This window comes from Anolis sagrei, chromosome 13 (genome assembly GCF_037176765.1).
Source record: "Anolis sagrei isolate rAnoSag1 chromosome 13, rAnoSag1.mat, whole genome shotgun sequence".
Taxonomy (NCBI): domain Eukaryota; kingdom Metazoa; phylum Chordata; class Lepidosauria; order Squamata; family Dactyloidae; genus Anolis; species Anolis sagrei.
In genome coordinates this window covers 2,582,679-2,608,514 of record NC_090033.1, presented here as the reverse complement: position 1 = coordinate 2,608,514, position 25,836 = coordinate 2,582,679, and the positions used below count along the sequence as shown (strand labels likewise).

At 47.4% G+C, this 25,836-nt stretch overlaps 1 protein-coding gene across 1 annotated transcript in view; it reads left to right on the top strand.

Moving 5' to 3' along the window:
- The first annotated feature begins 4,275 nt into the window (after positions 1-4,275).
- The window catches only part of CA6 (carbonic anhydrase 6), a 36,941-nt gene continuing 15,380 nt past the window's right edge, over positions 4,276-25,836 (top strand). The window contains exons 1-3 of the mRNA XM_067472927.1: positions 4,276-4,482; positions 4,614-4,705; positions 15,024-15,203. Coding sequence (XP_067329028.1) covers positions 4,627-4,705; positions 15,024-15,203 — 259 coding nt within the window. The 5' untranslated portion in view covers positions 4,276-4,482; positions 4,614-4,626. The remainder of the gene's footprint in view (positions 4,483-4,613; positions 4,706-15,023; positions 15,204-25,836) is intronic.

The window sequence follows — 25,836 nt, the reverse complement described above, 5'->3', positions numbered from 1 at the left end:
CATCTATGCTGACGATCATGTCATCACCACTCAAGCAAGGAACTTCGAAATGGTTGAACAGAAGCTCTCCATTTTCCCCAGCATCGTTGTCTTCTTCAAGCTATCCTGTCTTCTCATTATGTGGCCAAAGTACTTCATCTTTACTTCAAAGAGTTTCATCTATGCTGACGATCATGCCATTAACGCTTGAGCAGGGAGCTTCGAAATGGTTGAACGGAAGCTCTCCATTTCCCCCAGCATCATTCTCTTCTCCAAGCTTTCCTGTCTTCTCATTATGTGGCCAAAGTACTTCATCTTTACTTCATGGAGTTTCATCTACGCTGACGATCATGCCATCACCGCTCAAGCAGAAAGCTTTGAAATGGTTGAACAGAAGCTCTCCATTTTTTGCAGCGTTGTCTTCTTCAAGCTATCCTGTTTTTTCATTATGTGGCCAAAGAACTTCATCTTTACTTCATGGAGTTTCATCTACGCTGACGATCATGCCATCACCGCTCAAGCAGAAAGCTTTGAAATGGTTGAACAGAAGTTATCCAAAGGTTTAAGTCAGTGGTCCAGATCCATCATTGTTTGAGTCCACAGTGTTTTCTGGATGTAGGTAAACTACAACTCCAAAACTCAAGGTCAATGCCCACTAAACCCTACCAGTATTTTCTCTTGTTTGTGGGAGTTCTGTGTACCGAGTTTGGTTCAATTCTATCCTTGGTAGAGTACGGAATACTTGTAGGTGAACTATACATCCCAGCAACTACAACTCCCAAATGTCAAACTCCACCAGTGTTCACATTTGGGCATATTGAGCATATAGAGTTGGACCACTCTAACCACGGCCATGTCAAACTACACAGAGAAGCCACTGAAATGGACAATTCTGCACCCACAGATTCTCCTGGAGATCTTTGGCCATTCTAGGTCTTCTCTCCATTGTATCTCGATCAAGTTCTCTGCATAGATCTGAGACTTCGGAACCAGTTTGTGCGCCTGAAGATGGAGGTTGCGGAGATGCTTCCTGTCACCTTGCATATTGCGTTCGCCCTCCTTCCTCTCCGCAGAGGAGTCATTGCTTTTGACGGCTGCACTGTCCTGTGCCATCGCAAAGCTCACCAAACCCACATTTCCTAATCCGTGTGTATCTAGGTTGGGTAAACAGTCCTTGAAAGGAGCCGAGGGAGGAATTCCAGCAATGCCTTGCCCACTGTTATGCCAGCAACACACCTCCAAGTCGATGCGGTGTGTTGTTTTTGTAACTCGTGGGCCTTGGAAGTCTAGGTTCAGAAGATGCACTTCTTGCTTCGATGGTGCTTAATTGCTGAATTTAGAAGGGTGTAAAGGAATCCCATTGTTTGGAGGTCCAGATCCCAAACCCTGACACGGCTGAGTTAATGATCTACACCTGCACTTGGCAGCCATTGAATTCAGGGCACGTTAAAAGCAGAGGGAAACAAATCTATAAAGGAGGAGAGAGGGTTAATCTGGGTGTCCTTGGAAGGTATGCTTTGGCCACGCTGGTCCTGCAGTTTGGGGATTTGGAAAGGCTTTAATCCAAAAATATCACACACACACACACCCCAAATCCACCTTCTAAGGGCAGTTGGGCCCATCAAGGGAATGAAGGCCTTTTCCTTCATTTTATAAGGAAGGAGGAGGGAGAGAAGGAAGGAAAGGAAGAAAGAAAGAAAGAAAGAAAGAAGGAAAGAAAGGAGGAAGGAAGGAAGGGAGGAAGGGAAAGAAAGAAAGAAAGAAAGAAAGGAAGGAAGGAAGGAAGGAAGAAAGAAAGGAAGGAAGGAAAGAAAGGAGGGAGGGAGGGAGGAAGGAAGGTAGGAAGGAGGAGGGAAGGAAGGAAAGAAGGAAGGAAGGAAGGAAGGAAAGGAGGGAGGGAGGGAGGTAGGAAGGAGGAGGGAAGGAAGGAAGGAAAGGAGGGAGGGAGGGAGGTAGGAAGGAGGAGGGAAGGAAGGAAGGAAGGAAGGAAGGAAAGAGAAAAGAAAGAAGGAGGGGAGAAGGGAAGGAAAGAAAGAAGGAAGGAAAGGAAGAAAGAAAGAAAGAAAAAAGAAAAAGGGAAAAGAAAGAAGGAGGGGAGGAAGTAAGGAAGGAAGGGTGGAAGGAAGGAAAGAAAGAAGGCAGGCAGGCAGGAAGGAAGGAAGGAAAGAAGGTAGGAAGGAAGGAAAGTAAAAGGAAGGAAGGAAAGGAAGAAATAAAGAAAGTAAGAAAGAAAGAAAGAAGGAAAGGAGGGAGGGAGGGAGGAGGGAAGGAAGGAAGGAAGGAAAGAAGGAAGGAAAGAAAGGAAGAAGGGAGGGAGGAAGGGAAAGAAAGAAAGAAAGAAAGAAAGGAAGGAAGGAAGGAAGGAAAGGAGGAAGGAAGGAAGGAAGGAAGGAAGGAAGGAAGGAAAGAAAGAAGGAAGGAAGGAAAGAAAGGAGGGAGGGAGGGAGGAAGGAAGGAAGGAAGGAAGGAAGGAAGGAAGGAAGGGAAAGGAAGGAAGGAAGGAAGGAAGGAAGGAAGGAAGGAAAGGAGGGAGGGAGGGAGGAAGGAAGGAAGGGAAAGGAAGGAAGGAAGGAAGGAAGGAAGGAAGGAAGGAAGGAAGGAAGGAAAGGAGGGAGGGAGGGAGGAAGGAAGGAGGGGAAAGAAAGAAAGGAGGAAGAAAGGGAAGGAAAAAAAGAAAGAAGGAAGGGAAGGGAAGGAAGAAAGAAAGACTCTGCCCTGAGGGGGGGGGGGGGGGGTCCAATTCCATCATTGGTGGAGTTCAGAATGCTCTTTGATTGTAGGTGAACTATACATCCCAGTAACTACAACCCGCATATGTCAAGGTCTATTTCCCCCCAAGAGTGCCTCAAGAGCACCCCTGGGCAACATCAACTATACTGCAAGTGCTTACTTCGCGTAATGGGTTAGCCGCCCCTGCTGGGATATCAGGGCAGTGTGGAAGGGGCCTAGACTGCCACATGAAATCCAGATTATCCACTTCTGACAGTGGAGGCTCATATAATCCTGTTTAAAGCAGATAATCTAGGATCAGATCCTGGGATATAGGGCAGTGTAGAAGGGGTCGTAGTCTTTCACAGCCTCTCCACACAGCCACATAACCCAGTATATCATGGCAGATAATCCACAATGCCTGCTTTGAACTGGATTATCTGCCTGAGTCCACACTGCCATATAATCCAGTTCAGTGTGGATTTTATACAGCTGTGTATTCTCTTTTTTCTTCCCAGGGCAGAGTCTTCCTTCCTTCCCTTCCTTCTTTCTTTCTTTCTTTCCTTCCCTCCTCCCTTCCTTCCTTTCCTTCCTTTCTTCCTCCCTCCCTCCTTCCCACCCACCTTCCTTCCTTCTTTCCTTCCTCCTTTCCTTTTTCTTTCCTTCCTTCCTTTCTCCTTCCTTCCTCCTTTCTTTCCTTTCTTCCTTCCCTTCCTTCCTTCCTTCCTTCCTTCCTTCCTTCCTTCCTTCGTTTCTTTCCTTTCTTTCCTTTCTTCCTATCTTCCTTCCTTACTCCCTTCCTTCCTTCCTTCTTTCATTCTTTCCTTCTTCCTTCTTTCCTTCCTTCCTGCCTTTCTTTCTTTTCTTTCTTCCTATTTTCCTTCCTTACTCCTTTCTCTCCTTCCTTCCTTCCTCCTTTTTTATTTCCTTTACTTCTTTCCTTCCTTCCTTCCTTCCTTCCTTCCTCACATAATCCAGTTCAAAGTGGATAATCCGGATTTTATGTGGCAGTCTAGGCCCCTCCCACATTGTACGGTGGTGTAGAAGGGGCCTAGGTCGACAACAGGCTACACATCGCACACTCAGCTCCATGTTTCAACACAGTCGAACCAAAGGAAGCAATCGATTGCTGCCTTCTTCCACCATTAGCCTATTTTCTTTCTTCCTATTTTCCTTCCTTACTCCTTTCTCTCCTTCCTTCCTTCCTCCTTTTTCATTTCCTTTACTTCTTTCCTTCCTTCCTTCCTTCCTCACATAATCCAGTTCAAAGTGGATAATCCGGATTTTATGTGGCAGTCTAGGGCTCTCCCACATTGTACGGTGGTGTAGAAGGGGCCTAGGTCGACAACAGGCTATACATCGCACACTCAGCTCCATGTTTCAACACAGTCGAACCAAAGGAAGCAATCGATTGCTGCCTTCTTCCACCATTAGCCTATTGAGGCCGTGGCCTCATTCTGCCTAATGGAAGGACCGGCTCCACTTTGGAAGCTGGTCGCACCAGGTGACTTTGGACCACTGTTGTGGCGCAACGCATTCTGGGAAGCATTAGCGGTTAATGTTTCCAGGATGCTGCTCTCCAGTGAAGGTCGATCCACGTCAGCTCCCAAGAGGGAGGAAAGCGAGCAGCGCACAAGCACGACCCGTAACTTTGCCTCCGTGCCGTTGAACCTGCCAGCGCTCCTTTTGCCCTCCCATTCAAATGCCTGCTGGCTTCTCCCAAGCGGGTCAATAAGGTATCATTAGAGCGTCTCATCGGACGGCCCCAGAACGAAAACAACACGACCACAGCAGGTGGAGATCTATTATTGTTTTGGCAGGGGATGGGAAGAAGAGGGCGGGATTTAGGGTAAATTGTTGTTTACCTTTTTTCCGGGACCGAGGCAAGAAAATAAAAGGATTTCCCGATGTGCATTTGGTTTCAGATACGAGAAAACCATGAGGACTAGCAGCGCGGTGCTCCTCCTGTTCCTTCTGCAGCTGAGTTCGCCTCATGTCTTAGAATGGACGTACAATGGTAAGGAATATATATATATGGGAAAGGGTGGCAACCAGACCATTGTATTACATTTCTAACAGAACAAAACAAACAAACAGATCAAAAACCCACAAATTTTGCAAGCTTGGTAGTTGATTAAATGTCCTTTGACCAGTCTCTGGCCCCTTGGAGTGCCTCTGGTGTTGCCGCAAGGAGGTCCTCCATTGCGCATGTGGCAAGGCTCAGGGTGCATTGCAGCAGGTGGTCTGTAGTGTGCTCTTCTCCACACTCGCATGTCGTGGATTCCACTTTGTGGCCCCATTTCTTAAGGTTGGCTCTGCATCTCGTGGTGCCAGAGCGCAGTCTGTTCAGCGCCTTCCAAGTCGCCCCGTCTTCTGTGTGCCCAGCGGGGAGTCTCTCATCTGGTATCACCCACAGACTGAGGTGCTGAGTTTGAGCCTGTCACTTTTGGACTCTCGTTTGCTGAGTGTCTCTGTAGAACTAAGGAAACTATTTCTTGATTTAAGTCATTGACATGCTGGCTGATACCCAAACAAGGGATGAGCTGGAGATGTCTCTGCCTTGGTCCTTTCACTATTGGCTGCTACTTCCCAGCGGATGTCAGGTGGTGCAATACCAGCTAAGCAGTGTAATTTCTCCCGTGGGGTAGGGCGCAGACACCCCGTGATAATGCGGCACGTCTCATTAAGAGCCACATCTGTCATAAGTACTTTTAAAAACATTAAATAGGTTCTTTTATTCTGCTTTTAGTGAGACAGGTTGCATTAGGCACTTTCAGAGAAAAAAATAGACACAGACTCCAGTACTAGGTTTTATAATAATTATATTGGTTACATAGAAAAAGGGGAATATTGCATTAACATTTACACATATACTCTAACATTCAGTCATTCATTCATCATCCATTCATTCACCAAGCATTCTTACCATTCTTCTTGCTGAAGATGATCAGCTTCTTGAGAGGAGGCAGCAGTTCACGATGGCGTTCAGAAATGGTGTTCAGTTGATCTGACACACACTCTCTGAGAGAGAAGGGTCCTTTTATGTAGTATTCCTGTTGATGTGGTTCTGAAAGTTGTCAATTACTGACAGACAGATTCCATCAGTTCTTGGACAGATGTTGATTCTGATTGATTGGCTTTCCTCATCCAGGAGCCTTGTAAGCATTTCTGTAAGGAGCCACAGTATTGACTTCCTTACTTAAAAGAACCATTGTCTTTGGCAATGTAAACAAGTTGTTTTTCCACCAAGAGTTAATCAAGTCAGAATGTCAACAGTTCTCAAATCCCATCAGCAATTTTTAATTAGTCCACAAGTCCTTTGCTTCTGTCTTGTAGTTTCCAGGCCTCATTCCTTAGAATGGTATCTTCAGCCCAGTTGGGCTACATTCATACACCTTTCATAAAATCTCACTCAAACCATACAGCATATTTTATCATGACACATCCACTGTTTTAGTGTGGTGAGATGTGTTCCACACTGGGCATGCATACTCAGCAGCAGAGCAGCATAGCGCAAGGGCAGATGTCTTCACTGTATCTGGTTGTGATCCCCAGGATGTGCCAGTCAGCTTTCGTAGGATATTGTTTCTAGCACCCACTTTTTGCTTGATATTCCAGCAGTGCTTCTTGTAGGTCAGAGCACGGTCCAGAGTGACTCCCAGGTATTTGGATGCGCTGCAATGCTCCAATGGGATTCCTTCCCACATCATAATCCTCAGAGCTCTGGATGCTTGTCTATTCTTAAGGTGAAAAGCACATGTCTGTGTTTTAGATGGATTAGGGATCAGTTGGTTTTCCCTGTAATAGGCAGTAAGAGCACCTAGAGCTTCAGAGAGCTTCTGTTCAACCATCTCAAAGCTCCCTGCTTAAGCGGTGGTGGCATGATCATCAGCATAGATGAAACTCTCTGTCCCTCCTGGTAGTGGCTGGTCATTTGTGTAAATGTTGAACATGGGTGGAGCAAGCACGCTCCCCTGAGGCAGGCCGTTCTTCTGTTTCCGCCATCTGCTTCTCTGGCCCTGGAACTCAACAAAGAAGCTCCTGTTTTGTAGCAGGTTTCCTATGAGGCGGGTGAGATGGTCGTCCTTTGTGATACACATTTTTCTCAGGCAGTGGTTTACAGTCTCATAAGCCGCTGACAGGTCTATGAAGACATCTCCTGTGATCTGCTGCCTTTCAAAGCCATCTTCTATGTGCTGAGTCAGGTTCAGCACGTGCGATGTGCAGCTTCTGCCTTTCCTGAAGCCAGCTTGCTGTGGGATCAGACATGGGTCTAGTTTTTCCATAATTCTATGCAGATTAAGTCTCTCCAGAACTCTGTAGAGGTGGCACAACAGGGAGATTGGTCTGTAGCTTTTTGGATCATTATGGTCACCAAAGACCATCAGAAAACTAACTTCCCACACAGAACCCCCATGCTTTGAAGGGACTCGCTGGCACGAGCCTCCCTCCAGCCTTGCATGCTCTCCCTTCCCTGCACATGCTCACCATTTCTGATGGTCTTAGGAATCCCTTTGGCAGAGAAGGCTGAAGATCTTTCAGTCTGTTCTTTTCTTCTGGCGAATCTTCCCACCAAAAACCCTCCTTTAGTGTGATTGGCCGGCCTCTCACCCAGGCGTGCTCAGCACATGGCAGCGTTCTGCGCATGCGCATGTGAGGGAGAGCATGCAAGGCTGGAGGGAGGCTCACGGCAGTGAGTTCCTTCGAAGCATGGGGGTTCTTTGTTGGAAGTTAATTTTCTGATGGTCTTTGGCGACCCCTCTGAAACTCCCAAGTGCCCCCTCCAGTGGTCGTGACCCCCAGGTTGAGAAATGCTGCTTTAAGGTATTTTGCATGGGAGTTATGTGTGTGAAGTTTGCCCCAATCCTATTGTTGGCGGAGTTCAGATTGCTCTTTGATTATAGGTAAGCTATAAATTCCCACAACTACCAACTCCAAGTGGGGAGGGGAGAGCAGGCATGCTTGGCACATGGCAGGGTGGTGCGCATGTGCGGGAGAGGGAGCGCATGCCAGCCTAGGACCCTGTGGGGTTGCTTGGGGGTTTCAGAGGTGTCACCAAAGACCATCAGAAAACTAACTTCCCACACAGAACCCCCCATGCTTTGAAGGGACTCGCTGGCACGAGCCTCCCTCCAGCCTTGCATGCTCTCCCTTCCCTGCACATGCTCACCATTTCTGATGGTCTTAGGAATCCCTTTGGCAGAGAAGGCTGAAGATCTTTCCATCTGTCCTTTTCTTCCGGCGAATCTTCCCACCAAAAACCCTCCTTTAGTGTGATTGGCCGGCCTCTCACCCAGGCGTGCTCAGCACACACCAGCGTTCTGCGCATGTGCATGCGAGGGAGAGCATGCAAGGCTGGAGGGAGGGTCATGGCAATAAGTTCCTTCAAGGCATGGGGGTTCTGTGTGGGAAGTTTGGCCCAATCCTATCATTGGTGGGGTTTAAATTGCTCTTTGATTGTAGGTGAACTAAATGTCCCAGCAACTACAACTCCCAAATGTGAAGGTCTATTTTCTCTTATCTCCACCAATGTTCACATTTGGGCATATTGAGTATCTGTGCCACGTTTGGTGCAGATCCATCATGGCTTGGGTTCACAGTGCTCTCTGAATGTAGGTGAACTACAACTCCAAAACTCAAGATCAATGCCCACCAAATCCTTCCAGTATTTTCTATTTAGCAACTACAACTCCCAAATGTGAAGGTCTATTTCCCCCAATCTCTGCTGATGTTCACATTTGGGCATATTGAGAATCTGTGCCAAGTTTGGTGCAGATCCATCATGGCTTGGGTTCACAGTGCTTTCTGAATGTAGGTGAACTACAACTCCTAAACTCAAGGTCAATGCCCACCAAATCCAGTATTTTCTATTTAGCAACTACAACTCCCAAATGTGAAGGTCTATTTCCCCCAATCTCTGCTGATGTTCACATTTGGGCATATTGAGTATCTGTGCCAAGTTTGGTCCAGATCCATCATGGTTTGGGTTCACAGTGCTCTCTGAATGTAGGTGAACTACAACTCCCAAACTCAAGGTCACTGCCCACCAAACCCTTCCAGTATTTTCTCTTGGTCATGGGAGTTCTGTGTGACAAGTTTCGCCCAATTCTGTCATTGGTGGGGTTCAGATTGCTCTTTGATTGTAGGTGAGCTATAAATCACACAACTACAACTATTTTCTGCAAAATCCAAAAGCCCTCCTCTCTTCTGAGACTCCAAGTGAGGAGGGGAGAGCAGATCATCCTTCTCTGCCAAAGGGGTTCCTAAGACCATCAGAATTATGTGTTTTCTGATGGTCTTTGGTGACACCTCTGAAACCCCCATGCAACCCCACGAGGTCCCCAGGCTGGCATGCTCTCCCTCTCCCACACATGCGCACCACACTGCCATGCCTGTCCTTCTCTTCCTTTCTGGAAACAGACGTTGAATTCTCCAACCAAAACCATCCTCTGCTGTGATTGGTCGGCCTCTCAGCCAAGGAGAGAGCTGTTTCTAAGATTCCAAGTGGGGAGGGGAGAGCAGGCGTGCTTGGCACAAGGCAGGTTGGTGTGCATGTGCAGCCGAGGGAGAGCGTGTGAGGCTGGAGGGAGGCTCGCACTAGCAAGTCCCTTCAAGGCATGGAGGTTCTGTAGATGTAGGTGAACTACAACTCCCAAACTCAAGGTCAATGCTCAGTATTTTCTGTTGGTCATGGGGGTTCTGTGTGGGAAGTTTGGCCCAATTCTATTGTTGGTGGAGTTCAGAATGCTCTTTGGTTGTAGATGAACTATACATCCCAGCAATTACAAGTCCCAAATGTCGAGGTCTATTTTCCCTAAACTACACCTGTGTTCACATTTGGGCATATTGAGTATTTGTAGCCAAGTGTGGTCCAGATCTATCATTGTTTTTAATGCATTGTTGTGCTATTGTTAATGTTTACTGCTGTTTTTTGTTTATGAGTTTCATATTGTTTTGTATTGCTGTTGTTTTTGCTGATGTATTGTGGGCTTGGCCTCATGTAAGCTGCAGTGAGTCCCTTGGGGAGATGGTAGCGGGGTACAAATAAAGTTTTATTGTTGCTGTTGTTGCTGTTGTTGTTGTTGTTTGTGTCCACAGTTCTCTCTGGATGTATGTGAACTACAACTCCAATACTCAATGCCCACCAAACCCTTCCAGTATTTTCTCTTAGTCATGGGAGTTCTCCGTGCCAAGTTTGGTTCAATTCCATCATTGGTGGAGTTCAGCATGCTCTTTGATTGAAGGTGAACAGAGGGGCATTCTGAACTCCAACTCCAATACTCAATGTCCACCAAACCCTTCCAGTATTTTCTCTTGGTCATGGGAGTTCTCCGTGCCAAGTTTGGTTCAATTCCATCATTGGTGGAGTTCAGCATGCTCTTTGATTGAAGGTGAACAGAGGGGCATTCTGAACTCCAACTCCAATACTCAATGTCCACCAAACCCTTCCAGTATTTTCTCTTGGTCATGGGTGTTCTCCGTGCCAGGTTTGGTTCAATTCCATCATTGGTGGAGTTCAGCATGCTCTTTGATTGAAGGTGAACAGAGGGGCATTCTGAAATCCAACTCCAATACTCAATGCCCACCAAACCCTTCCAGTATTTTCTCTTGGTCATGGGTGTTCTCCGTGCCAGGTTTGGTTCAATTCCATCCTTGGTGGAGTTCAGAATGCTCTTTGATTGAAGGTGAACAGAGGGGCATTCTGAACTCCAACTCCAATACTCAATGCCCACCAAACCCTTCCAGTATTTTCTCTTGGTCATGGGAGTTCTCCGTGCCAAGTTTGGTTCAATTCCATCATTGGTGGAGTTCAGCATGCTCTTTGATTGAAGGTGAACAGAGGGGCATTCTGAACTCCAACTCCAATACTCAATGCCCACCAAACCCTTCCAGTATTTTCTCTTGGTCATGGGAGTTTGCCGTGCCAAATTTGGTTCAATTCCATCATTGGTGGAGTTCAGCATGCTCTTTGATTGAAGGTGAACAGAGGGGCATTCTGAACTCCACCAATGACAGAATGGGACCAAACTTCCCACACAGAACCCCCATGATCAACAGAAAATACTGCGTTTTCTGGTGGTCTTTGGCGCCAAACTTCCCACGCAGAACTCCCATGCCTTGAAGGAACTCCTTGGCATGAGCCTCCCTCCAGCCTCGCATGCTCGCCCTTGCCCACACATGCGTGCCATGTGCCAAGCACGCCTGCTCTCCCCTCCCCACTTGGAGTCTTAGAAAGGTTATATCCTCTCCTTGGCCAATTTCAGCAGAGGAGGGCTTTTGGTGGGAGCATTCGCCATCTGTCTCTGTGCTAATAGTGATGGAAACAACCAAAGCTGAGAGGAACGAGAAGCTATTTCTGTATTGATCGAAAGCCAAGCAGAGCGAGCCTGGAGAAGCAGCCCTGAGAGCTCAACCTGGCCTTAAGGAGTCGATCCATCAAAGAGAGAGTGAGTGAGTGAGAAAGGAAGAGAAGGACTTGAAAGGCGAAATTCAGGGACGGGGAGGAGATAACCTTTATAGAATAGCCTTGCCAGTATGGGATAATGGGAGATAGAGCACAACCCAACTGGAGATCTCCAGTTCCAGACCAACTCAATGGCTCATGTCCAACCAGAGCAGACCAGTGAATCAAGACAACGTCCATCAGGACTCACCTAACGAGTCATTGTTTCAATAATACTGCGCTTGTTGGGCCTCGTTGTTGGATTGATGCTACTGTCAGCAAGACATTGTTGTCAAGTAACGTCTTCCCGAGCTTGAGGGCGAATCCTTTAAGTCCCTGATTAGGATTTCAAAAACCAAATAAATAAGAGCAACTAAAGCAGTGTTTTTCAACCTGGCGGTTGGGACCCCTGAGGGGGTCACAAAGGGGTGTCAGAGGGGTCACCAAAGACCATCAGAAAACACAGCATTTTCTGATGGTCATGTGGATTCCATGTGGGAAGTTTGAGCCAATTCTATGTTGGTGGAGTTCAGAATGTTCTTTGATTGTAATGAACTATAAATCCCAGCAACTACAGCTCCCAAAAGTCAAGGTCTATTTTCCCCAAACTCCACCAGTGTTCACATTTGCACATATTGAGTATTTGTGCCAAGTTTGGTCCTGATCCATCATTGCGTGAGTCCACAGTGCTCTCTGGATATAGGTGAACTACAACTCCCAAACTCAAGGTCAATACCCACCAAACCCTTCCAGTGTTTGGGAGTTCTGTGTGGCAAATTAGGTTCAAATCCATCGCTGGTGGAGTTCAGAATGCTCTTTGATTATAGGTGAACTATAAATCCCAGCAACTACAACTCCCAAATTACAAAATCAATCCTCTCCCAACCCCACTAGCATTTACATGTGGTTGCATTGGGTATTTGTGCCCAGTTTGGTCCAGTGAATGAAAATACATCTTGCATATCTGATATTTACATTTTGATTTATAGCAGTAGTAAAATGACTGCTATGAAGTAGCAACAAAAATAATGTTATGGTTGGGGGTCACCACAACATAAGGGACTGTATTAAGGGGTCATGGCATTAGGAAGGTTGAGAACCACTGACCTAAAGCTTCGGAGAGCTTCTGTTCAACCATTTCAAAGCTCCCTGCTTGAGCGGTGATGGCATGATCGTCAGCGTAGATAAAACTCTTTGTCGTTTCTGGCATTTGTAGGAGTCACCACAACATGAGGAACTGTATCAAGGGGAAGGTTGAGAAACACTGACCTAGAGCTTCGGAGAGCTTCTGTTCAACCATTTCAAAGCTCCCTGCTTGAGCGGTGATGGCATGATTGTCAGCGTAGATAAAACTCTATGTTGTTTCTGGTATTTGTAGGAGTCACCACAACATGAGGAACTGTATTAAGGAGAAGGTTGAGAAACACTGACCTAGAGCTTCGGAGAGCTTCTGTTCAACCATTTCAAAGCTCCCTGCCTGAGCGGTGATGGCATGATCGTCAGCGTAGATAAAACTCTTTGTCGTTTCTGGTATTTGTAGGAGTCACCACAACATGAGGAACTGTATCAAGGGGAAGGTTGAGAAACACTGACCTAGAGCTTCGGAGAGCTTCTGTTCAACCATTTCAAAGCTCCCTGCTTGAGCGGTGATGGCATGATCGTCAGCGTAGATGAAACTCTTTGAAGTAAAGATGGCATTCTTTGGCCACATAACGGGAAGACAGGAAAGCTTGTAGAGGAGAATGATGCTGGGGGAAATGGAGAGCTTCTGTTCCACCATTTCAAAGCTCCCTGCTTGAGCGGTGATGACATGATCGTCAGCGTAGATGAAACTCTCTGTCCCTTCTGGGATTGGCTGGGAAGGAGAGACGATTGTCAAGTACCTATCGGGAAAGGGAAAATCTGCACATCACAAGTGTTGAACCTGACTCAGCATGGTTTAGAAAGTCAACAGATTACAGGCACTATCAGCAGTTTATGATACAGTAAATCATCGCCTCCTCCTGAGAAAATATATAATATCACAAAGGATTACCACTTCACCTGTTTCATAGGAAATCTGCTACAAGACAGGAGCTTTTTTGTTGAGTTCCAGGGCCAGAGAAGCAGATGGTGAAAACAGAATAATGGCCTGCCTGAGGGGAGCGTGCTTGCTCCATCCATGTTTAACATTTACACAAATGACCAGCCACTGCCAGAAGGGACAGAGAGCTTCATCTATGCTGACGATCGTGCCATCACCGCTCAAGCAGGGAGCTTTGAAATGGTTGAATAGAAGCTCTCCAAAGCTTTAGGTGCTCTTGCTGCCTATTACAGGGAAATCCAGGTTCCTCCATCAATGTTCAACATTTACACAAATAACCAGCCACTGCCAGAAGGGACAAAGAGTTTCATCTATGCTGACGATCATGCCATCACCACTCAAGCAGGGAGCTTTGAAAGGGTTGAAGAGAAACTCTCTGAAGCTTTAGGTGCTCTTGCTGCCTATTAAAGGGAAAACTAGGTTCCTCCATCAATGTTCAACATTTACACAAATAACCAGCCACTGCCAGAAGTGATAAAGAGTTTCATCTATGCTGACGATCGTGCCATCACCACTCAAGCAGGGAGCTTTGAAATAGTTGAAGAGAAACTCTCTGAAGCTTTAGGTGCTCTTGCTGCCTATTATAGGGAAAACTAGGTTCCTCCATCAATGTTCAACATTTACACAAATGACCAGCAACTGCCAGAAGGGACAGAGAGTTTCATCTATGCTGACGATCGTGCCATCACCGCTCAAGCAGGGAGCTTTGAAATAGTTGAACAGAAGCTCTCCAAAGCTTTAGGTGCTCTTACTGTCCATTACAAGGAAGACCAACTGATTCCTAATCTATCTAAAATGCAGACGTGTGCTTTTCATCTTAAGGACAGACAAGCATTTTGAGCTCTGAGGACTACCTAGGAAGGAATCCCATTGGAGCATTGCAGCACACCCAAATACCCGGGAGTCACTCTGGACCGTGCTCTGACTTACAAGAAGCACTGCTTTAATATCAAGCAAACAGTGGGTGCTAGAAATAATATCATACGAAAACTGACTGGCACAACCTGGGGATCACAACCAGACACAGTGAAGACATCTGCCATTCCGCTTTTCTACTCTGCAGGTGAGTACGCATGCCCAGTGTGGAATCCATTGCACCATGTTAAAACAGTGGATGTGGCTCTAAATGAGAAATGCTGCATTGTCACAGGATGACTGCGCCCTACACCACTGGAGAAATCATACTGTTTAGCTGGTATCACACCACCTGACAGCCTTCAGGAAGTAGCAGCCGGTAATGAAAGGACCAAGATAGTGACATCTCCGGCTCATCTTTTGTTTGGATATCATCCAGCATGCCAATCAAGAAACACCTTCCTAAGATCTATGAAGATACTTGCAGGAACACCTCAGCAAGCAAGAGTCCAAAAGTGGCAGGCGAAAACCCGGATTCTCAATCTGTGGGTGATAGCAGATGAGAAACTCCCTCCTGGGCACACAGAAGAGTAGACGACTTGGAAGGTACTACAAGATGCAGAACCAACCAAGAAATGGGGCCACAAAGTGGAGTCTGTGACATGCGAGTGTGGAGAAGAGCAAACCGTAGACAACTGACTACAATGCCACATGCACAATGGAGGACCTCCCCACAGTGACACCAGAGGCACTCCAAGTGGCCAGCTTCTGGTGAAAGGAAATTTAGTATCATGCCATGTTTTTAACTTCGTTTGTGGTTTTTGTAAAATACATTACAACTGTATTCTCAGTTTGCTTCTGACATGATGAATAAATAAATCTCTAACCACCTCTTCTTCCCTTTCCCCTCTTCTCTCTCTCTCTCTCTCTCTCTCTCTCTCCATATTACCAAAGGGAAACTGGACGAGACACACTGGGGGACCCACTATGCCGACTGCCTGGGTCTGCACCAGTCTCCCATCGACATTCGGAGGAAAGAGGCCCAGTACAGCCCGGACCTGGAGCTGTTGGAGCTTGAGGGCTATCAAGGGCCTTTGCAAGGCAGTTTCACAATGAACAACAACGGGCACTCAGGTAAAGAGATGCGTTGGCTCAAGAAGAGCTCTTTTTGTGCATGTCTTAAGTCACATTGATATTCTGCCTGTTGCATCCCAGTTCAAGAAACGAGACCATAAGATTAAATCCACCACACTGGACTGTAGGAAAAGCAATCCTTGTTTATTGATAAAAAATTGGTTACAAAAGAAAGGTAAATGCAAAGTCAAAAAGCCACAGAAAAACACAGCAGTCAGTAGAATCTCTGAACTTGAGCAAAATTTCAAAAGCCACAAAACAAGAACCAGGAATTTGTTAGCCTTTTACTAACCATGAACTTGAAAACTAGAAGCCTCTGGGATTACTGGCCATGGAACACAGGAATTCTGCCAAGGCACAGCCACAGTCCCAAACGTTGCTTGATCTAAAGAGGCACCCGGCAGGAGGCCTCTTAAACCAAAGAAGCTATTCTTTGAAACGCCCTTTGACTTTGACGTCTGGGCCTCTCTCTCCTGTAAACGATGTGACCTTCGTAGAAACTGGGAAATATTTCTGTCTCTAACTATCTGTTCTCTTCAGTCCCCATTAAAAACCCCAGGTGGAGAGATATCACGGCTAGTGATATCGCGGCTAACTTCCAAAACATTTTCCTCCAGCTGTTGGGTTTCGTTTTCATCCCCGCTGACCTCTGCATCAACAACAGATTCCACACTGTCAGAATCAGGGAGAGCTTGCTCAGTTGGAAAAACTATCAGAGAATCCGGTTCACACAGATCAGGATCAGGCTGAACCCTAACACTGCCTCTCTTCCAGTACACATTCTCCAACTATCCCAATTCATTCTGTGCCGTGTTGCCAGCATGGCTGCATGGGCACCAAAGTGGTACCTATTGATCTAGCCACATTTCAAACTGCTAGATTGGCAGGCCATGCTGGCAATATGACCGGGAGGTATCCACGGTCAACAGGCTCCTGGGCTTGGAAATGAAACAAGAGCACCTCCCCATCGCCAGAGTTGAGCTGGAAATGAAAGGGGAAGCCTTTGCCTTTGTTTATTTAGTTATATATGTGTTTTAAATGTGCTTCTATGTATTTCCAAAATGGATTCCACTGTGTATTAGAAATGCTATGCAGAATGTGTATTCCATGAGGCTGTGATTAAGTCAACTTGAGAAGTAAGATAAGGTTTGCTCTTGCTGGGAACAGAAAGGAGTAACCAGTCTCAGCAAAAAGAGATAAGCAGATGTGAAGAGACTTTCATTTTTGACTAGTTCCTGGATTGTAGCTCGCTGTAGTAAGACGTGTCTGTTGAATGTACTTAGTAAACTTAGTTTCTTTTGTAACTCAAAGCCTGCAGAGTCCTTATTTTGCAATATAGTGTCTGCTGATCTAGCATTCCTTCCGCTGGGCATTGTCAATCTCTGACACATTTGTATATCATCGTTATTCCACTTTATTTGAATGTTTGCCTATCTGTATATGTTGTAATTTGCTCTGAGTCCCCCTCGGGTCCCCTAATAAAGTGTTATTTATTACTATTGTTATAGTTCAATCTTCATTATCATGGCACTGTCGATTAGGCACTAGGGCTAACAGCGGGAGCTCACCCCAACCCACAGCTTCGAACTGCCGACCTTTAGGTCAGCAGATTCAACAGTTTAATGGCTCAAATAGTTGTGCCACTGTGCCCCTGATGTGTGTTATATCATGAGTATTCCCTCACGTATTGCAGGTGTTAGGTTCCAGGACCACCCGCGAAAAGTGAAAATCCGCGAAGTAGGGACACTATATATATATATATATATATATATATATATATATATGGGCCCCCTAGTGGCGCAGTGGGTTAAAGCACTGAGCTGTTGAGCTTGCTGACCAAAAGGTCGCAGGTTCGATTCCAGGGAGCGGCGTGAGCTTCCGCTTTCAGGCCTAGCTTCTGCCAACCTAGCAGTTCGAAAACATACAAATGTGAGTAGATCAATAGGTACCGCTCCGGCGGGAAGGTAACGGCGCTCCATGCGGTCATGCTGGCCACATGACCTTGGAGGTGTCTATGGACAACACCGGCTCTTCGGCTTAGAAATGGAGATGAGCACCACACCCCAGAGTCAGACATGATTGGACTTAATGTCAGGGGACAACCTTTACCTTTAACCTTATATATATATATATATATATATATATATATATAGTGTCCCTACTTTGCGGATTGTGGTCGCAAAAAGCAGTGAGGGAAAAACTTTTATCCCCTAATCTACTCTATATCCCAAGCAGCCCGGAATGGATTTCTTTTCAGCCTTGACTCTGTTATCAGTCTCTCTCACAATCTGGTAGAGCGCCTGAGAGCTTGGTTTGTTTTTCTTTGCTGAGATCTATATATATATATATATATCTCCCATTCTGAGGGTGAGGAAGTGTGTTAAGAGTTGCAGCATTAGGAAAGTTGAGGAACATTGTCCTAAGACTCCGAAGAGCCATTAAAGCAAGTATCCTGGGCCATTAACCAACCAAGTGGCTGGAAAAGAGACCTTAATGGAAGGGAAGGATAGCGGAATAAGCAGGCTGGGTATTTTGAGACGTTGCCAACGAGAGATTGCTGTAAAAAAAACATATCGGAAGGTCAGACAAAATGTCTCTGGGGAGGAAAAGAATGCCTGATTGTTTTGCTGGAGGGAAATCGTGTTTGAGACGACCTGCTTGGTTATTACGATGCGCCACAATGCGGATGCTCAGTCTCTCATTAGGAGGCTTTTGCACAGCTGTCTTCTCCTCCGCCATGCTCTCTGCCAATTAGTGGCGCTTCTTTTTAATGAGATCATGGTTTTGGGAGTTGCTTCCTCCGCTCTTAACTCCGTTTGTTTCCCCGTGAGCTCACTAACTCATTATTATTCCCAGTGAGCACAGACCCATTTCCGTATGGCTGTTGGCGCGGCTGTGGCGAAAAAAAGATGAGACATCGCCGTCGGCCGCAAAGAAAAACAACAACAGGCCCATCTCTGGTTATTTCTTACCTGGGCAGGTACCATCGGAATTGTAAACAGCAGGGGGATCAAGAAAAAATTTTTTACAGTGTTCCCTCACTTACCGCAGGTGTTACGTTCCAGGACCACCCTCAATTGTCCCAGTACAGCCCACTCTATCATCTTACCTTTGGAAGGTTAGAGACAGGACGATAATTGGCAAGGGTCATGGGATTCAAGCTTGGCTTCTTTAGCAAGGGATGAACCATTGCCTCTTTTAGGTTGTCCGGGAAGACCCTCTGTTCAAGAGAGCCATTGATTATCTTACTCAACGGGTCATGTAGACCTGTACTGGGACACCCTCAATTGTCCCAGTACAGCCCGCTCTATCATCTTACCTTCAGAAGGTTAGAGACAGGACGATAATTGGCAAGGGTCATGGGATCCAAGCTTGGCTTCTTTAGCAAGGGACGAACCATTGCCTCTTTTAGGTTGTCCGGGAAGACCCCCTGTTCAAGAGAGCCATTGATTATCTTACTCAACGGGTCATGTAGACCTGTACTGGGACACCCTCAATTGTCCCAGTACAGCCTACTCTTTATCATCTTACCTTCAGAAGGTTAGAGACAGGACGATAATTGGCAAGGGTCATGGGATCCAAGCTTGGCTTCTTTAGCAAGGGACGAACCATTGCCTCTTTTAGGTTGTCCGGGAAGACCCCCTGTTCAAGAGAGCCATTGATTATCTTACTCAACGGGTCATGTAGACCTGTACTGGGACACCCTCAATTGTCCCAGTACAGCCTACTCTTTATCATCTTACCTTCAGAAGGTTAGAGACAGGACGATAATTGGCAAGGGTCATGGGATCCAAGCTTGGCTTCTTTAGCAAGGGACGAACCATTGCCTCTTTTAGGTTGTCCGGGAAGACCCTCTGTTCAAGAGAGCCATTGATTATCTTACTCAACGGGTCATGTAGACCTGTACTGGGACACCCTCAATTGTCCCAGTACAGCCCGCTCTATCATCTTACCTTTGGAAGGTTAGAGACAGGACGATAATTGGCAAGGGTCATGGGATCCAAGCTTGGCTTCTTTAGCAAGGGACGAACCATTGCCTCTTTTAGGTTGTCCAGGAAGACCCTCTGTTCAAGAGAGTCATTGATTATCTTACTCAACGGGTCATGTAGACCTGTACTGGGACACCCTCAATTGTCCCAGTACAGCCCGCTCTATCATCTTACCTTTGGAAGGTTAGAGACAGGACGATAATTGTCAAGGGTCATGGGATCCAAGCTTGGCTTCTTTAGCAAGGGATGAACCATTGCCTCTTTTAGGTTGTCCGGGAAGACCCCCTGTTCAAGAGAGCCATTGATTATCTTACTCAACGGGTCATGTAGACCTGTACTGGGACACCCTCAATTGTCCCAGTACAGCCCACTCTACCATCTTACCTTCAGAAGGTTAGAGACAGGACGATAATTGGCAAGGGTCATGGGATCCAAGCTTGGCTTCTTTAGCAAGGGACGAACCATTGCCTCTTTTAGGTTGTCCAGGAAGACCCTCTGTTCAAGAGAGCCATTGATTATCTTACTCAACGGGTCATGTAGACCTGTACTGGGACACCCTCAATTGTCCCAGTACAGCCCGCTCTATCATCTTACCTTCAGAAGGTTAGAGACAGGACGATAATTGGCAAGGGTCATGGGATCCAAGCTCAGCTTCTTTAGCAAGGGATGAACCATTGCCTCTTTTAGGTTGTCCGGGAAGACCCCCTGTTCAAGAGAGCCATTGATTATCTTACTCAACGGGTCATGTAGACCTGTACTGGGACACCCTCAATTGTCCCAGTACAGCCCGCTCTATCATCTTACCTTCAGAAGGTTAGAGACAGGACGATAATTGGCAAGGGTCATGGGATCCAAGCTCAGCTTCTTTAGCAAGGGATGAACCATTGCCTCTTTTAGGTTGTCCGGGAAGACCCCCTGTTCAAGAGAGCCATTGATTATCTTACTCAACGGGTCATGTAGACCTGTACTGGGACACCCTCAATTGTCCCAGTACAGCCTACTCTTTATCATCTTACCTTCAGAAGGTTAGAGACAGGACGATAATTGGCAAGGGTCATGGGATCCAAGCTTGGCTTCTTTAGCAAGGGACGAACCATTGCCTCTTTTAGGTTGTCCGGGAAGACCCCCTGTTCAAGAGAGCCATTGATTATCTTACTCAACGGGTCATGTAGACCTGTACTGGGACACCCTCAATTGTCCCAGTACAGCCTACTCTTTATCATCTTACCTTCAGAAGGTTAGAGACAGGACGATAATTGGCAAGGGTCATGGGATCCAAGCTTGGCTTCTTTAGCAAGGGACGAACCATTGCCTCTTTTAGGTTGTCCGGGAAGACCCTCTGTTCAAGAGAGCCATTGATTATCTTACTCAACGGGTCATGTAGACCTGTACTGGGACACCCTCAATTGTCCCAGTACAGCCCGCTCTATCATCTTACCTTTGGAAGGTTAGAGACAGGACGATAATTGGCAAGGGTCATGGGATCCAAGCTTGGCTTCTTTAGCAAGGGACGAACCATTGCCTCTTTTAGGTTGTCCGGGAAGACCCTCTGTTCAAGAGAGCCATTGATTATCTTACTCAACGGGTCATGTAGACCTGTACTGGGACACCCTCAATTGTCCCAGTACAGCCCGCTCTATCATCTTACCTTTGGAAGGTTAGAGACAGGACGATAATTGGCAAGGGTCATGGGATCCAAGCTTGGCTTCTTTAGCAAGGGATGAACCATTGCCTCTTTTAGGTTGTCCGGGAAGACCCCCTGTTCAAGAGAGCCATTGATTATCTTACTCAACGGGTCATGTAGACCTGTACTGGGACACCCTCAATTGTCCCAGTACAGCCCACTCTACCATCTTACCTTCAGAAGGTTAGAGACAGGACGATAATTGGCAAGGGTCATGGGATCCAAGCTTGGCTTCTTTAGCAAGGGATGAACCATTGCCTCTTTTAGGTTGTCCGGGAAGACCCCCTGTTCAAGAGAGCCATTGATTATCTTACTCAACGGGTCATGTAGACCTGTACTGGGACACCCTCAATTGTCCCAGTACAGCCTACTCTTTATCATCTTACCTTCAGAAGGTTAGAGACAGGACGATAATTGGCAAGGGTCATGGGATCCAAGCTTGGCTTCTTTAGCAAGGGACGAACCATTGCCTCTTTTAGGTTGTCCGGGAAGACCCCCTGTTCAAGAGAGCCATTGATTATCTTACTCAACGGGTCATGTAGACCTGTACTGGGACACCCTCAATTGTCCCAGTACAGCCCACTCTACCATCTTACCTTCAGAAGGTTAGAGACAGGACGATAATTGGCAAGGGTCATGGGATCCAAGCTTGGCTTCTTTAGCAAGGGATGAACCATTGCCTCTTTTAGGTTGTCCGGGAAGACCCCCTGTTCAAGAGAGCCATTGATTATCTTACTCAACGGGTCATGTAGACCTGTACTGGGACACCCTCAATTGTCCCAGTACAGCCCACTCTACCATCTTACCTTCAGAAGGTTAGAGACAGGACGATAATTGGCAAGGGTCATGGGATCCAAGCTTGGCTTCTTTAGCAAGGGATGAACCATTGCCTCTTTTAGGTTGTCCGGGAAGACCCTCTGTTCAAGAGAGCCATTGATTATCTTACTCAACGGGTCATGTAGACCTTCCAGGCAGCTCTTAACCAGCCAAGAGAGGCACGGATCAAGGGAACAGGTGGTTGGTTTTGCAGCAACCAGGATTCTGGGACATCTTCCATGTCAATTGCAACAATTTTTGGATGACACAAATTGGCCTGGACCCTTTCCAGTCAGGTTTCCGCCCTGGCCATGGGATGGAGACAGTCCTGGTTGCCATTACGGATGAACTTCGTCGCCAGTCTGATAACGGCGGATCGGCGCTACTGGTACTTCTCGACCTTACCGCAGCGTTTGACACCATCGACTACGACCTAATGATTCACCATCTTGCTATGTCTGGAGTTTACGGTCAGGCCCTCAATTGGTTCGACTCATTTCTCCGGAACCGGAGCCAATGCGTGGAGTATATGGATCAAGTTTCTGAAAGATCTCCCCTCCTATGTGGGGTCTCCCGAGGTGCAATTCTCTCCCCTCTTCTCTTCAACATCTACATTAGACCCCTTGCTAGTTTGGCGCAGAGTTTCGGCCTAGACTGCTATCAATATGCGGACGACACCCAACTCCTTCTGCGTTTGGAGCCTGGAGCAACGTCAATTCCAGACAATTTCACCTTATGTCTGGAGGCTCTGTTGACCTGGCTATGTGCTAATAGACTGAAGGTGAACTCGGTGAATACTGAGATTCTCTGGCATGGCCGCCCAGCAGGTTTCATAGATTTCATAGAATTTCATAGAATCCTAGAGTTGGAAGAGACCTCATGGGCCATCCAGTCCAACCCCATTCTGCCAAGAAGCAGGAATATTGCATTCAAATCACCCCTGACAGATGGCCATCCAGCCTCTGCTTAAAAGCTTCCAAAGAAGGAGCCTCCACCACACTCCAGGGCAGAGAGTTCCACTGCTGAACGGCTCTCACAGTCAGGAAGTTCCTCCTCATGTTCAGATGGAATCTCCTCTCTTGTAGTTTGAAGCCATTGTTCCCTTGCGTCCTAGTCTCCAAGGAAGCAGAAAACAAGCTTGCTCCCTCCTCCTCCCTGTGGCTTCCTCTCACATATTTATACATGGCTATCATATCTCCTCTCAGCCGTCTCTTCTTCAGGCTAAACATACCCAGCTCCTTAAGCCGCTCCTCATAGGGCTTGTTCTCCAGACCCTTGATCATTTTAGTCTCCCTCCTCTGGACACATTCCAGCTTGTCAATGTCTCTCTTGAATTGTGGTGCCCAGAATTGGACACAATATTCCAGATGTGGTCAACCAAAGTGGAATAGAGGGGTAGCATTACTTCCTTAGATCTAGACACTATGCTCCTATTGATGCAGGCCAGGAATTCTAGGTTGGCTGTGACTTCGAAGACTTTGCTTTGAGACCACGAGATGCAAGAAATGGGGCCACGAAGTGGAGTCCACGGCATGCGAGTGTGGAGAAGAGCAAACCACAGATCACCTACTACAATGCAGCCTGAGCCCTGCCCCATGCACAATGGAGGACCTTCCTATAGCAGCACCAAGTTTTCCTCCTTAACCTTCTGCTTTTGCAAGACAATTGGGAACCAGGAAGAGATGCAAATGTCTTGCAGATCACATCTACCTGCAAATCCTTCCAATCCCTTTGCAATTCAATACATTCCATGGGGTGCCCCCCAATCCCCAGGCCCTCCTCTTTGTGTTATGCACTGTCAACATTATCTGCTGGAAGAATAAATAAGAAACAACTTAAGTTACGAAAGAATGGCTCATTGTGTAATGGCGCAGTTCAAGGGCCGGAAAATAATTGCAAAGATGTGCCCTTGTTAGGGATTAGCCTTTTGTGTCTCGGCTGTTTGATTCCTTGCCCGTCTCCGGCAAATCTGCTCAGCGGGGAGCTTTGGGAAGAAAGGACCCATCTCCTGCCCGACCCCCAGCCGGAAAAAAGGGATGGGATCTTGGGGACTCATTGCAAAGGAATGCCACGGCCTTTTGCACCGCTTGGCAGGCTGGCTTGGTTGGAAGGGATGCCAAACGGTCTTGTCTTCTCATAAAATCCTAACAGGCCTCCACTGGGATTTCCCTCAAAAGGAGAGGCTGTTCCTCTTGCCTCTCCATAAAACTCAGATGCACTCAAGAGGCATGTTGTGAACCTCATCGGACTGGCACTAGGTGGAGTGACCCACTGTGATGCCACTGGGTTAGCAGTCGCTAGGTGAAGTGGCCCTCAGGTATGACACTGGGTTGGCTTTTGCAATGAGGAGTGGCCCTCAGTGATGACACTGGGTTGGCTTTTGCAATGAGGAGTGGCCCTCAGTTACGACACTGGGTTGGCTGTGGCTGGGTGAAGTGGCCCTCAGTGATGACACTGGGTTGGCTTTCGCAATGAGGAGTGGCCCTCAGTTACGACACTGGGTTGGCTGTCGCTGGGTGAAGTGGCCCTCAGGTATGACACTGGGTTGGCTTTTGCAAGGAGGAGTGGCCCTCAGTTACGACACTGGGTTGGCTGTCGCTGGGTGAAGTGGCCCTCAGGTATGACACTGGGTTGGCTTTTGCAAGGAGGAGTGGCCCTCAGTTACGACACTGGGTTGGCTGTCGCTGGGTGAAGTGGCCCTCAGTTATGACACTAGGTTGGCTTTCGCTAGGTGAAGTGGTCCTCCATTATGACACTAGGTTGGCTTTCACAATGAGGAGTGGCCCTCAGCTATGACACTGGGTTGGCTGTCACTGGGTGAAGTGGCCCTATGTAATGACACTGGGTTGGCTGTCGCTATGTGAAGTGGCCCTCTTTGGTGACACTAGGTTGGCTGTCACTAGGTAAAGTGGCCCTCCGGGTTCGTTGTCGCTGGGTGAAGCAGCCCTCTGTGATGTTTCCAGACTCACTGTTACTAGGTGAAGTGCCCCTCTGTGATGTCACTGGGTTGGCTGTCACTGGGTGAAGTGGCCCTCTGTGATGACACAAAGTTGGCTGTTGCTAGGTGAAGTGCCCCTCTGTGTTGTTATTGGGGTGGCTGTTGCTGGGTGAAGTGGCCCTCTGGGTTGGCCGTCGCTGGGTAAAGCCACCCTCTCTGCTATCACTGGGTTGGCCGTTGCCAGGTGAAGTTGCCCTTTGTGATGACACTGGGTTGGCTGTCACTAGGTGAAGTGGCTCTCTGCGATGTTGCTGGGCTAGCTGTTGCTAGGTGAAGTGGCCCTCTGTGGTGACACTAGGCTGGCTTTCACAAGGAGGAGTGGCCCTCAGTTATGACACTGGGTTGGCTGTCACTAGGTGGAGTGGCCCTCTGTGATGTCACTGGGCTAATTGTTGCTAGGTGAAGTGGCCCTCTGTTATGACATTCGGTTGGGCTGTTGTTAGTAGTAGCCCTCTGCAATATCACTAGGTTGGCAGATGCTAGGTGAAGTGGCCCTCTGTAACGTGTACTGGGTTGGCTGTTGCTGGGTGAAGTGGCCCTCTGTGATGACACTGAGTTGGCTCTCGCTAGGTGAAGTGGCCCTCTGTGGCGACACTGGGTTGGCTGTTGCTGGTTGAAGCAGCCCTCTGTGATGTCACCTGGCTGGCTGTTGCTAAGTGGAGTGGCCCTCTGTGACATCACTGGGTTGGCTGTCGCTGGGTGAAGTGGCCCTCTGTGATGTCACTGGGTTGGCAGTTGCTAGGTGAAGTGACCCTCTGTGGCGACAATGGGTTGGCTGTTGCTGGTTGAAGCAACCCTCTGTGATATCACCGGGTTGGCTGTTGCTAAGTGGAGTGGTCTTCTGTGATGTCACTGAGTTGACTGTCACTAGGTGAAGTGGCCCTCTGTGTTAACACTGAGTTGGCTGTCATTGGGTGAAGTGGCCCTATGTGATGACACTGAGTTGGCTGTCACTGGGTGAAGTGGCCCTCTGTGTTAACACTGGGTTGGCTGTTGCTAAATGGAGTGGCCCTTTGTGATATCACCGGGTGAAGTGGCCCTCTGTGATGACACTGGGTTGGCTGTCACCAGGTGAAGTGGCCCTCAGTTATGACACTAGGTTGGCTGTCGCTGGGTGAAGTGGTCCTCAGTGATGACACTAGGTTG